The 14,939-nt window shown below is 41.6% G+C and overlaps 1 protein-coding gene across 5 annotated transcripts in view; it reads left to right on the top strand.

The window, feature by feature from the left end:
• The first annotated feature begins 537 nt into the window (after positions 1–537).
• Positions 538–14,939, top strand: part of LOC132384731 (zinc finger protein 148-like) — a 108,339-nt gene continuing 93,937 nt past the window's right edge. For 2 of the 5 annotated variants that reach the window (XM_059956149.1, XM_059956148.1), the window contains exons 1-2: positions 549–840; positions 4,275–4,613. In XM_059956149.1, coding sequence (XP_059812132.1) covers positions 835–840; positions 4,275–4,613 — 345 coding nt within the window. In that variant the 5' untranslated portion in view covers positions 549–834. Of the gene's footprint in view, positions 841–4,274; positions 4,614–14,939 lie in introns of all 5 variants that reach the window. The other 3 variants (XM_059956146.1, XM_059956147.1, XM_059956150.1) reach the window with 3 other exon arrangements.

The following is a 14,939-nucleotide window of genomic DNA, read 5'->3' as shown; positions in this document are numbered from 1 at the left end:
AAATTCAAAGATTTACACGAATCCAAATCCTCTGATTAGTTTCGGATGCTGGAGCTCGCCAGTAACAAATATGGTGGTGGCGTGTAGCGCGGGCGGACGGTAACTGCCAGCGAGTGTCATGGCTGCGCAGGCTTCAGCTCTCGCCATGGGAGAGACGCGGCATTTCCCGGCGTGCTCGCTCGCTTCTGTTCCGTTCCGCTGCGGTCACAGTGTGTTTTGTTGTTGTTGTTAATTTTTGTCGCCCAGACTGAGTGAAAGCCGGGCTATCTGATGCTGTGAGGAGCGCCTCTCTCGGTGAGTCACTCGATCCTCACTTCCAGCCGAGGGAGTGGGCGCCCAGAGCCTGGATCCGGGGGAGGGGGCGGGGGCGAGGGGGAGGGGGAAGGTCCGGCCCGGAGGCTCTGCCTGCGCTCCTAGGCCGGGCCCACACAGGATTCCTCAGGGACTCGGAGGGCAACTCAGGACTCCCATGCAATTTATGGGGGAGGGAATGGGAATCCCACTCCAAAACACACTGCAACAGCGCTAGAGATGATTTATGAACCACAATGGGGAGAATTCGAAAATCAAAGCTGGGTTCCCACACACAGTGCCTGCGGCATCTCACTGCTGTCCGGGCCTTGGACTGACGTCTCACAGTCAGGAGAGTTGCCTTTCAGAAAGATCCAGCCCTAAATCTGCACTTTATTTTTTTTTCACATCTATGTAAACATTGCACACAGCTTCCACGCCCTCCTCAAATAACATCAGCTTACAGGCTTGCGATGCACTTAAACCAACATCGCTGTGAGGTGAACTCACTTGAACACATCTACATTAACGCCTCAGGGTCCGATGATGGTATGTGGCTACTGCGCATTTATTGCTGCTTGGAGTCCGCTAAGTGCTGCTATGTTCGTGTTCCAAAGAGCGTTAGATCTATCACCAAACATTATTGTGTAGTTTGTAAGATTCATAAAAGCGCGATAACTGTGGATGCTAGAAACCAGAAAGAATACTGGCAATACTGAGGGGTCGAGTACCATATGTGGAGAGGGAACAGAATTCGCCTTTCAGGTCAATTACCTTTTTCAGCATTTTTAAGGATTTTCCAGCTGGCGTGAACCCAAATTCCTCCCGATTTTTGAGTAGGAAATCATAGTGATGAGGGTGAAATTTGGACAGAAGTTGATTTTTTGTATTATTACCTTGAGGGATCTGAAATTCTGGTTTGGGAAGTGGAATTTGTATGATTATTTCTAATATGTTTCTTCCTCCTGTTACTTTCTCTCCTTTTGCCCAGACAAAATAATGTGAATAATACTAGAACCTCTAATGTTGGAAAACTAGTCAAGTCATTGCTGGCACCTTTTTTAAAATAATATGCTTGTGCCTTTTCACTACAACCCAGTCCCACATCCAAATTGCTATTCGATGTGAGACATATTTATAAAGTGCAATCCTGGGGACTAATCCCTATCTCCAAAATTTGAGATGAGATCAGCACCAGGTCAGAGAAAGCTTCTCCCTGCTGTAGATTGGTGACAAGAACAGATCACCACAAATTGGATTTGACTTTCTAACAGACACTTTAAAGGGAGTGTTTGAACATCCTAATAGTTAGAATGTGAATTTGCATAGCTTAGCTTAGTTTTGTTACTGAAGTAGCTTTTTGCAACCGATTTATCCACTGTCCTCTGGGTCTCTGTCATGGTCCTGCTTGGATGCAACAATGTGGATGATTAGGGCTGACTACTGCTTGCTCTCTTTTTCTTTCTAGCTAAAAGTAACAGAATGTTAATAGGAGATTGTTTCAAAACAGGGTTACAATAGAACATTTCTCTCTCCCTCTTGGCAATTGCCCACAGGAGTCAGATTCTGTTTTTCTTTTACTTCAACTTCTGGATATCCCACCCTCACCTCCATAACCTCTTGCCATTTAAAAAAGTTATTTTTTAAGGACATATCTTGTTGACTGGTGTTTTGTTTCCCCTTTGACATCGCCGTCCATGGATTAGCAATGTTTTGCCTGCTTTTTAAAAATTTACCATCCCGTGGTGGTATGGGAGGTTTTGCTTTCAAGTCCTACTCCAGAGTTGACCACTACAAAGCAGTGAGGAAGAGCGGTGGTGGGGGGGGGGGGGGTCTCCTTAGTGTCCTGGTCAATATTTATCTTTTAATATAAAGTAATTTATTGACCATTATCACAAACTTTGGGGGATTTGGAGATTTTGTGTAAAATTGTTGCATTCTTATATTACAACTGCAGTTCAAAGGTACAAAGTGACAGTAAATTATTGAAATGTTATTTGTGGGAGCTTTCTGTGTGCATGTTGGTGGTTGTTATTAGTGAATAGAGCAGTGATTGCACTTTGGAAGTACAGTGGATTTCAGTTAAATGGGACACTTTGGGACTAGTACATTTTGGCCCATTGAAGCGATTGCCCCAATGAGCTGAAGTTTCATGGATATAGTTAAAAAGTTATGGAAAAGACAAACTTTTAACCAAATAACAATTTATATATTTAAGTGAAACATAGAACAAATTAGAACACTCTCAATGCTACTACAGTACTATGAAGCTGTGTATTTGTTCCTAATAGTTATTGACCAAGGAATTCACGCAGTGTACGCTACAGTGTTATTTTGATTGACTGTAAGTAAAAAAAATCCACTCAGATACCTAGTGCAGATAATGGACGTCCTTCATACGATGCTTTCAATGATTGCACCCTCCGAATCTTAATTTTCATACCTTCAAATTCTTCATAGTTCTTAACTTGTGAAATTGTTTAATTTTCACTCCTGGCTGTTTCTGGCATCTCCAAACCTGAATGCTCGAAACTGCTGTGAGCAAAACGGTTCTGAATTGTCTTACTGCTTATTTCTTGCTAACTGTTAACAACAAAAAAGTTATGCTTTTTCAAAACAAGCACATGCAACTGACGCAACTTAACTGTAATCCACTATATTTCATTGGCTGCATATGATAGGAAGTCTCAAGGTCATGAAAAGTGTAATGATAATAATTTTTAATTTTTTAAAATAAATTCAAGATATAGATTGAAATCAGGAGCTTACAGTTTGGGGCAATTGCAGTTGGAGTCCTGTATCATATCATTGCACAATGTAATACTTAACTGCATTCCTGTGAGTGGCTCATAAGCAAGTCATTTGTCAAAATATCTGCATTGTTTCAGGTACAAATGGCTGTCCTTATATCAAAGATGGAAGCAATTTTTTCTAAGTATGGCAAATATGGCAAACATGGGTAGCAAGATCTTGAAAGGAAAGTTGGAAATTGGCATTTGTCTGCAAGACAAAAAAAATCTGCAGATGCTAGAAATCCAAAGCAATGCTGGAGGAACTCAGCAGGCCAGGCAGTATCTATGGAAAAGAGTACAGTCGACGTTTTGGGCCGAGACCCTTCAGCAGGAGTCCCAATGAGTTGCTCCTCCCAAGGAGGCCTGCTGAGTTCCTCCAGCATTTTGGTAGGGTAGAGTTGTTAATGATGGTACTGGTGTCCAAGGAGAAGGAGCGATTTGCAATGTCCACTTAGCGTGGTGGTTGAGGCAAAAAGTTGTGGCTGGCAATTTAGTGACAGAGTGGTCCAAAGAGCAGTGAGTGCCATGGGTGTGCATATTTTTTATTTAGAGTTACCATTGTTTTGTAACTAGCTAGAGGAGTTTGTAAGGCTTGATGTATGCAAAAACAATTATCTGTGTTGAGTGATTGGAATATGGTGGAGATGCTATGGTTAATCTTAGTGCCCCAGCCTTTGCTGCACAGTGGGGTTAGAGTGTTAGAAGGGAAGGAAAAGTAGCATTGATTAGGTTGCTGTTCCCAACCACTCTGTTGTGAGCTTTACTGGAAAATTCACATCGTGTGCCCTTCAGTCTCTTCAGTCGTGCTCCCTTACCTTCAGTCAAATTGTCTGTTTACATCCACTTGAATGGCTATTTCTGGTTGACAACTTGGGCCATATTAGAATGGGTTGTAACTGCTGCCTTTCTGGAGTTGCTTATGATCAAAGACAGCTTCTTTGAGGATATGGCTATCATTTGTGGAGCAGTATCCAAACAAGGGTGGGTACTTTTGGGGCGAGAAATTAGAGGGTTAAATAGTAAATGTGTTCTTAATGGAGTTGTGGAGGACAGTAAGTACTTCATTGTTTGGGTATTTTTGAATATCAGTCTTCCTTTGTAATCACTTTATTGTAGATTGGACTGACCTTTGTCTTGAATATTGACGTACATTTCTTATAATTGACTCCCAATGATTATATCTGTTCACAGTATTTCAGCCAGATGAGCAGGGTGGATGGAATTTCAGATCATCCCAGTGTCCCAACAGGTGGACAGCAGTCCCTCCTCGAGTACAGCAGAACTCCCCAGCAGACACCTCTAATCGACAATGTCATGTTACAAGATAACTCCAGAGAAGTTGGAATCTTGCAGGACAGCTCTGTCAGTCATGAGGTTGTGGGGTCGCACAGTCTCCTGCAGAGTAGCACAATCAATCATCAGCAAATAACTGACAGCAACCCAGTAACTCAAAACGCTTTGGGAAGTGCAGATGAAACAGACAATCACATTGCTGTTACTGTAACACGGGGTCTACCCTGTGCACCTGAGGTAAGTACTTTGATTTTTTTTAAAGAAAAACATTTTCACAAACAAATCTTGAACCTCCAGGTATACAAATCATATTTAAAGGCAGGAGATGTTTAAAATATCTAATGGAATGCTGGTTTTTATTCCAAGAAAACTGGATTCCAGAAGAGAAATAGTATGTTTCATTTACACAGAACCTTGGTTAGATTACAGTTAGAATATTGCATTCAGTTTTTACGGCACTGCATCTCAGGAAGGATACGGGGTGTTAGCATGATAGCAGGATTTAGAGAGTTAAATTGTTCCCTTGAGCATAGAAGGATGAGGAATGATCTAATGCTAAAGGATTTCTGTGCAGATCAGTGTGATTCAAGAACAAAACTCGTAATTCTCAGATGAGAGCTAGGTTAAAGATTAAAGATGAGCTTTATTTGCCGCATGTACATCGAAATGTACAGTGGATTGTGCCATTTGCGTCAAAGTGAATGGACTACATCAGCAGAAGATCACACTGGGTTCTACTGCTGTATCTAAGGAAGTGGCCATTGAGTGTCTGGCTTACTTCCCAATGCCTGCATCTGTTATGAACACTGACCACATGCATTGTAAACTGTTCCAATAGCCGAAAACTGTATACCTGTTGTAAATGAGATTTGATCGCAGAAGCAAAGAACACTTATGTTTCAGCCTGTTAATGCTTGACAACAGGTCAATGAACTGATTAAATCTGTGACGCAGCTGAATGCTTATTTTGACACCATGGATGCCAGAGGATTAATTGCATTTATTTTTTGTTTTTTTTTTGTAATTTTGGGTACTTATTCTTGCTGGTCATGTTACACAAGTAGTGAAGGCCACAAACAATCTTTGGGTGAAGTGGATTCAAAGGTAGATAATTAATTGGACCATGGTGTGCTCATTTATTCTCGATTCATTGAAAAGTCTAAAATCCTGCCCTTGTTTTGTACTCCCACTTTGCCTTGCTTTGTTCACACTTATTAGTTGCATATGCAGTTCCCCTACCAAGCTCTAGATGATGGAATTACAATTCCTATCCAAGGGTCTGCAAGCTGAAACATTAACTCTGTTTCTTGTCCCACAGATGCGGTTTGATCAGCTGACTTGCTTTAGCAATTTCTGTTTTTGTTTTAGATTTCTGGCATTGGCACTTTGTTTGATTTTTCACTTGAACTGTAACCTGTTTGTGTAGGCAGTTTCTTAATAAATATTGATGTAGGAATTTATAGTCAAGGTTGACAGTTTTTTTATATTGTGAATTTGCATTCAACTTGTGGAGTATGTGTAGTAAAAATTTGATATCTTTTTGTTTCAAACTTTGGACAGTTCAGTTGCTGAGAGGGCTGGGACTAGCAGGTACAGAATAGTTCATTTGTTTTGTTTTGGAAATATGGTTGAGTTGATTGGTCACCTTGCTTTTTTTTGGCAGGTTCTGCTCATTGGATTATTGCAAGAATTTAGTTATATCTCATCTGACAGTTCCGGCTTTTTTGACAGTTCTTTGCATTTAATTCAAATTCTTCTCTTTTCAGTTTTGATCTGTTACACATAAAGGTAAAGTGTAAAAATTACAAGATGTGCCCATTATGTTGCAAGATTTTTCAGATATTATAGATGTGCAGTATATGTCATGGTATTTTGCATAGGGACAATCTTTGTCTTGTTTGTATGTGGCTAATTGTCTGTCTCCTCCTGTACCTCAATTTCTCCATGGTTTTCTTTCAGTGGTGTCCTGTTATGCTTTTTCTTGGAGGATCTCAATGTGGAATAGAGCTGATAAATTCAAATGGCCTGTTCTTCTTGTAGTGCAGAGGGAAATGTAGCATGCCATTCTTAGTAATGTGCTTCCTCTGGCATCCCTCTATTCCTTTTTGTTTTTCCATAGCTGCCGATTATCTCTATGTTCACCTTACCACCACACTTTCCCACCAACCCATCACAGATAGAGGGAGAAGCTGATTGATGTGGAGGCAGCTGCAGGTAAGTACTGGACAAACAGAGCAAAATAGCAGCACCAACCAGAATTGCGATGGTTGTAAGGTAAATGCAGTGAGTTTCCAATCTAAACAACACAAGATTGCTCACAGGAAGGAAGCTGGACAAATCCAAGACTTGTGCATATAAATTAGGAGCAGGAATGAGCCACTCTTTGAACCTGTTCCTCTCTTGATTAAGATCATGCCTGATCTGCCTATAACCTTGACTTTTCTGCCTACTCCATTTATTGAGCATCTGTTTATCTCTGCTTTAAAAATATTCAACAACTCTGCTTCCACCCTCCTTTTGGACAGAGAATTCCAAAGACTCAGGACGCTTTTAAGACAGTGGTTCCCAACCTTAATGGTATTGGGTGGCATTGTGTCATGACATAAAAAAGGCTGGGAACTCCTGCTCTAAGAGGGAAAAAATATTATCTGCTTTGATTGGGTGACCCTTTGTTCCCTCGTTCCAGAAAGAGGAGACCATCCTTTCCACATGCATCCTATTAAAACATACTAGAACCTGAGGGTTCTCAATCAGGTACCTTTTCACTCTTCTAAATTCCAACAGACATAAGCTAAGATTGTCCAGACATTTCCTCTGAGGCAGCCTATGCATTCCAGGTTTCAATATGAACTGCTTCCAGTGTATTAACCCAATGCATCTCAGTGCTCTGTCATCATTTATATAGAACATATTATCATTTTTACGATAGAAATAAAACACATTTTACAACTTCCCACCCACATAACCTATCTATATCCCATCGTAGCCTCCTTGTATCCTCAGAATTTATTTTCCGCATATTTTCTATTTCTCACACCTCTGTTGTCGCCTCTTCTCCTGCTTGCATCAAGAACACAGTTTTCTGGCTCTAGCCTTCACCTCACTGATCTCTGAATACAATATATCATCTTGCACTATTTTTGCCAGTTCCTTCAAGATTTTACCACCAGACACATAGTTCCTTCCCCTTTCAGTATTGTTACTGATTACTCCATTCACAGCTGGTCCACTCTTCTGTCTCTGCTGGCTTCTTCCCATTGTATGGCACTTTTCCATGCAACCATAGGAGATGAACCACCTGTTCTTTCATCTCTTTCCTTCCCATTATCCAGAGGCTTAAAAGTCTTTCCAATAAGGCAGCAATTCAGTTGTACTGCATTTGGTGTTCATAGCATGATCTCCTCTGTACTGGAGAAACCAAATGCAGATTGGGTGATCTGTTTGTGGAACACATTATTCATTCTGTAAGAGTAACCCTGAGTTTCCAGTTATCTGTCACTTTAATTCTTCATCCCACTCCCACACTGACCTCTCTGTCTGGGATCTCCTGCAATGTTACAACAAGGCCCAGCATAAACACATGGAAAAACATGTCACATTTTGTGTAAGTATGTTGCAGTCTGCAGGATTCTAAATTGAATTCTCCAGCTTTTAGATAACTTGCTCTCTTTGTTTGTATCAGGATTGGCCATCTTTGCCTGCTGTTCCTCTTTCTTTCATCTATATGTTCTAGCCTGCTGGGCATGTCCTCTTGCACTCTCTCTGCTATGTAGACAGAGAAGTTTACTCTCTTTCTCAATTTCGAACTGAAATGTTAACTCTGTTTCTGTCTCTCCACAGTCACTGATGAGGTTTTCCAGTTTTTATTTCAGGGTCCTGACATCTGCTCTTTCCTTGATTATCATTTTTTTCTTATCTAACTTTTAGATTCATGGAGATTTTAAGTATGGAAATAGCCCGTTCAGCCTTACTCATCCATGCTGACCAAGATGCTGATTTAAGCCAATTCCATTTCACTGTGTTTGTTTCATGTTCCTCTGAATCTTTCATATCCATGTACTTGGCCAAATATTTTTTAAATAATGTAATTGCTCCTGCTTCTACCACTTACTCTGTCAGCTTGTTTCATATATGTACCATCCTCGATATGGAAAAGCTTTCCACTCGATCTCTCTTAAACCCTAACTCCTCTCACCTTAAACCTATACTCTCTGGCTTTAGACTCCCCTACCCTGGGGGAAAAGCCTTGTACCATATCTGTCTATATCTTTAGTATTTCTCTAAAACTCTATAATGTCTCCCCTCAGCATCTTTTGCTCCAAGGAAACATACCCAGCCTTTCTGATCTCTCTTTATAACTCAAGACCTCCAGTCCCAGGATCACCCTTGTGAGTCTTTTTAGCACCCTTTTTAGCTGAATCACATCCACGATTAACTTTAGCAAATTTAATGACCATAACCATACCTTTGTTGTCTTCACCCACGTCATCTGTATAAATTGTAAAAGGTTGAGGCCCCAAGAACTGATCCACATAGCACACCTCTTAATTGCCAACCAGATAATGGCCCATTTATGTCTAATTTGTTTCCTGTTAACCAGCTAGTCATGAGCTTTTATTTTCTGAATGATCTTTTGGTGTGGCACCTTACTATATGCTTAATGGAAAACTTATTCTTATCACCAGCAAATACTACTTATTCCAATATATCGATGAAACATGATCATGCTTGATAACTTCAATTTTTTTTCTGTGAACTCATTAAAAGTAACTTCTAGCATTTTCCTGATGACAAATGTGAAGTGAATTTCCTGAGGTTTCTTGTTTTCTGCCTTTTTTTTGAATAAAGGAGTTATTTAATCTATTTATGCAATTTTCCAATCTAATGCAACTTCCCCAGATCTAGTGAGGTTTGGAAAATTGAAACCAACGAATCAACTGTCTCACTAGCCACTTCTTTTAAGGTCCTAGGATGAAGTCTATCAGGGCCTGGTGTCTGGTCATCTCAGGTGTGCCTACTATTTGCCCAGTGTGACTCTAATTTTCAGTGGTGATGTTGCTTGCATATATTGTGAAGACTTATACAAAATACCTGTTTAATTCATCTAGCACCTCTCTGTTTTCCAATATTAATTGCCCAAACTAACTAACTTTAAGGCCATCACTCAATGTAGCTTTTAAATATCTATGGAATATTATCTGTTTTTACAATTCTTGTTAGGGTTTCTTGCCTTTTATCAGCTATTTGCTGCTTTTCATCTTCCGTCCAGTTTCTTGACTAGCCATCCATCTCAGCCTAATAATGCGCTTCTTCATTAAGTCTGTTATTATTTTTAGTTTATTTAGTGAATCACGGGAATTTTCTTTCTCATTGGAATGTATCTGTTCTGTGTATTCTGAACGATTCCCATCAACATCTGCCACTGTGTCTCCACTGACTAAACCCAGCTCACTTTAGCCAGCTCTGCGTGTTGTCCCCTCTTTGTCATTCTTATGTAAGTTTAAAATACTTTTCTCGGACCCACTCCTCTCTCTCCCCGACTGAACGTAAGATTCAATCACCTTCTGGTCGCTGCTACTGAGAGGTCATTGATACTGTCTCATTGTACAATACCTGGTCTAGTGTAGACTGCTCTCTGCTTGGTTCTAGAGTGTGCTGTTCTACAGAATCGCCCTGAAAACATTGTGAACTGCCCATCCGCACAGCATGCGTACATCTGAGTTTCTAGTCTACTGTATGAATAGACTGAAACTTCCCCACTCACTTCACTCTGCCTTTCTGACAAGCTCCCATTACTTTTGTTCACTCTTCCACGGCCTGTACAGCATTCTCACAAGCAACTTTAAGCCCTTTATTGTTTCGTATCTCCATGCAAACAACTCCTACATCCTCAGTTTCTGAATGAGGGTCATTGCTCTCGATCACACTTAGACGAATGTTAATTAACAGAACCACTTCTCCACCTTCCCCAGCTTCCTGTCCTTCCAAAATAGAATATCCAGGTCCCAACCTACGTTGTCCTGTCGACAGGTCTGTGTGATGGTCATCAGATCAGTACTATTTGTCCTCTTGGGTCATTTGTTTGTTTCAAATGCTATAGGCATCCAAGTACAGAACCTTTAGTTTTGGCTTGTCATGATTTTTTTTAACATTTAAACTTAATGATTTATTCTTAGATTTCTTCACTTCATCCCTTCCTGCCCCACTCTATTAATTCCTATGCTGTTATCTTACTCCTTCACCTTGTCTACAGCTCTACTCTTTGACTTACTGCATCTTCCTAACTTGTGTTGCTTGCCCCCACTACTTACTTTAAATCCTCTCTGGTTTGGCAGCTTGGTAAGGCACTTGTCTCGGCATGATTCAGGTGTGTGTTGTCCCACTGTGATAGTGCTCTGAATGGCCTGCAGTGCTGACAGGAAGTTGATGGATATGACTTTTCCATAATAAAATGGAGGTGATGGGGAGTTGGTTATATGCAATCTGATGTGAAGATAGGTGAGTGACAGTACCCAGTAATGAATAGGGAGGGGTGTATGAGGGTTGCTTTTATAAATATTTGAACATAGAACAGCAGCCTAGGATGGTTATTGAGAATGGTGAGGTAGAAGGGTTGAAAGGGCAAGGATGAGCTGAAGTGATTGGGTGAGTCTGAGCATGGCGTTTGGTTTGTAGTGGGTAGAGTGCATGGCTATAGTTAGAAATGGTGAGATTGGGCAGGATAGGAGTCGTGAATTCTGGGTGAAAGAGGAAACACGTAGCAGGCAGTAGTCCTGGAAGCTGGAGACAGTCAATTGAACAAAGAGCATAGCGACCAGAGCTAAAGCTCACAGGGTTGGAAGGGATGTGCTGGAGTTTGGGAGCAGAGTTGAAGGGCCAACTCGGTGAATGAAATAGGACTCCAGGAACCTTGAAGTGGGAGAATATCAATGCAGAGATCAGTTGCAAGCTGGAAATGCAGCACAGCACTAGACAAAGGCCAGTTATAGGCTTGGCTGTGTTACCAGGTGTCTTGTGAGATTGCGGAGAAATCTGATAATTAGCAGATTGAATTTTGGGGCGCAAGAGTGAATGAGCTAATGCTCATTTCAGGGTGGCATTGTGGGATTGAACTGTCTTTCAGACTAGTGATGCCATCCTCTTATTTGTCAGTCGTTTTCCAATGCCCCATCATGCCCTCTATTGTGCCATTAATGCAAGCTTATCGTACAGACTTTGCTACTAGCTTAAAGCACGTGATATGTTATTTGTGGTTTTCCTCATTTAGAATGTCATTTATATTTTTGCTTTGAATAAAATACTCAATACCAAATAGTTACTTAAAATTTATCATTATAGTAAATATAACTTAAGCTCCCAAAATGATTTGAAAGCAGAAGTTTTCAAGTGACTTTTTTTTAAATCAAAGAGGGATGTCTGTCTCCCAAATCACAACAACATGCTATTAGGTTAATCATTTAGTTGATTCCTGATGTAATTGGGTGGCAAGAGCACCGGGAGTTGATGGGTATTTAGGGATGAGCAAATTGCTGCAAAATGAACAGCGGGAATGAAACTGATGGGAATACTATGAAAGCCAGCATAGACTTGAATGTGCTAGCAGCTCATTGCATACACTCATAACCCTCTGAGTGAAGAAGTTTTCCCTCATGTTCCCCTTAAATTTCTCACCTTTTACCCTTAACCCATGACCTCCAGTTGTAGTTCCACCCAACCTCAGTGCAAAAAACCTTGCATTTACCTTGCATCTATACCTCTCATCATTTTGTATACCTCTATCAAATCACTATCAAACCCCAACAAACTCAATTATAAATTTCACACCAGTTGGAAAAGCACCCTTTCCCTGTGACGTAGCCAATTTCATTTCTGTGCTGTTGTAGCCCCTTTTTGTTTCATAGACTTTTATATGGATGTGGCACTTTACCTAATGCATTTTTTTGGAAGTAGATACAGTAAATGCTGTATCATTTGTAGTATGTTTATCTGCCTTCTCTTATTTCCAAAAGCAGCTCTACCAAGTTGGTCAGACAAAATTTCCCATAAACAATCACAGTTGTCCAAGTTGATTATGGTTCCCACAACTTGAGCATTTCCAAGGTTAAACTGCTTGGTGTGTAGTTCCTGGGCTTATCCTAAACCGACTGTGATAGAGCTTGATTAACAGTTAACAGAGATGATGAGAGTACAGCCATTGATTTCTGGGTTTGAGTTACAGGTTAGAACCTAACTGAAGTGTTCAGATTGTTTATGTATAGTCTGGATATTGTCGGGGGGAACAACTTACCAAGGGGAAGCCACAGCGATTGGATGTCTACAGGTTTCAGAAAGGAAGGGGGGAAGAAGAGGGTTGCAGTAGTGATAGGGAATTCCATAGATAGAGGAGTAGACACGAGATTCTGGAGATCCTGTGGACAGAGACACCCTGATGAAATGTTGCCTCCCAGTGCCTGGGTCAGGGATGTCTCAGAGCAGGTCCACAGCATTCTGAAGGAGAAGAGTGAGCAGCCAGAAGCCGTGGTACATATTGGTACCAGTGACATCGGTAGGAAAAGGAGGATGGTCCTGTAGACCGAACTTAGGGAGCTGGGTAAAATCTGAAAAGCAGGTCCTCCTGCAGAGTGATCTCCAGATTGCTGCCTGTCCCACACACCAGTGAGGGCAAGAATAGGGTGATTTGGGAGACGAATGCGTGGCTGAGGAACTGGTGCAGGGGACAGGGTTTCAGATTTCTGGATCACTGGGATCTCTTTTGGGGAAGGTTAGACCTGTACAGAGGGGACTAGTTACACCTAAACATGAGGGGGACCAATATCCTTGCTGGCAGGTTTGCTGGAGGTGTTGGGGTTGTTTTAAACCAGTTTGGCAGGGGGATGGGAACCAGAGTGATAGGGCTGAGGGTGGGGCAGTTGGTTTACAAGCAGAGGCAGTGTGCAGTGAGACTGTCAGGAAGGACAGGCAGATGATAAGGCAAAATTGTGGTCAGTGGCATTAGTTGCAGTGTAATAGGTTGACAAAATTGAAAAGGGTGATGAATACAGGACTGAAGATATTATATTTCAATGCACACAGTACAGGTGGTCCCCGAGTTATGGACAACTCGTATTTACGAACAAAGGAAGGAGAATGCCGTCCGCCATTTTAAGTCGGATCGTGATGCCATCCGCCATTTTAAGTCATTGCCGTTGACACTGTGTTGAGTGTTTAACTTTGTATTTGACTTAAATTTTTCTCAGTAAGATTCTCCCTGGGCGCCCCCCCCCCCCCCGCCCCCACCCCCTCCCGTTCCGGTCGGCTGGTGGCGCAGTGAGATCAGCGCCGGGCTCGAGAACGGAGGTTCCTGAGTTCGATCGACTGACAGACCACTCCCGTGCTGGGTTGACGTCGATCCAGTGACTCCCGTACCACCTGTGCCGAGCTGATGTCGAGCTTGCAACTCGACCTCGTATAAAAAAACCACTGCCACCTCCAGTTTAAATTCCCACGTGGAATATTGTGAAGGATCAAATACCCAAACCCAGCACAGCCCCCACTTGTCCCATTTAGCCTGTCTCAGTGTGGTGGACCTGGGGAGCCGGTGGAGCACGGGACCCGCCGCCCACAGTGTACCTGTTCCACTGATGGGAAGCGATCGCGATTGAAACTAAAGTGGAAATAGTAAAGCGTTTGGAAAGAGGTGAAACGCCATCGGTCATTGGAAAAGTGTTAGGCTACAGTCGGTCAACGATCAGAACAGTCTTAAAGGATAACGGATAAAGTGAGAATAATAGAGCATGTGAAAGGCCATGCCCCAATGAAAGCTACAATTTTTACTAAACAACACAGTGGTTTAATTATTGGAATACATACGTTTCTTAAATGTTTTATGGCCATAGAGAGGTAAAATATATACTGTACAAATGTTTGACTAACTGATGCTAAATAATACCGGATGTTCTTGTTCCGACTTACGTACTAATCCGACTTAAGGACAGACTCAGGAACGGAACTCATACGTAATCCGGGGACTACCTGTATACGAAATAAGGGAGATGAACTTGTAGTGCAGTTAGAGATTGGCAGATGTGACATTGTGGGCATCACTGAGTCGTGGCTGAAAGTGGGAGTTTAAGGTCCAAGGATGTACATTGTATGGAAAGTACAGGCAGGTAGACAGGGATGGTGTGGCTCTGATGGTAAAAAGAGCAAAATCAAATCCTTAGAAAGAGGTGACATAAGATTGGAAGATGTAGACATAAGGTAGAGTTAAGGAACTGCAAGGGTAAAAAGAACTTGAAGGGAGTTGTATGCAGGCCTCTGAACAGCAGCCAAGATGTGGGCTACAAATTACAATGGGAGAAAGAAAATGCATTTCAAAAGGGCAATATTATAATCATGGGGAATTTCAATATGCAGGTAGATTGGGAAAATCAGGTTGGTACTGATTTTGGATCCCAAGAGAGAAGATTTGTAGAATGCCCAGGAGACAGCTTTTTAGAGCAGCTTGTGGCTAAGCCCACTGCGGGATCAGCTATTCTGGATTGGGTGTTGTGTAATGAATCAGATTTGATAAAGGAGGTTAAG

This window comes from Hypanus sabinus, chromosome X1 (assembly GCF_030144855.1).
Source record: "Hypanus sabinus isolate sHypSab1 chromosome X1, sHypSab1.hap1, whole genome shotgun sequence".
NCBI classification, from domain to species: domain Eukaryota; kingdom Metazoa; phylum Chordata; class Chondrichthyes; order Myliobatiformes; family Dasyatidae; genus Hypanus; species Hypanus sabinus.
This window is presented reverse-complemented; position numbering and strand designations above follow the sequence as displayed.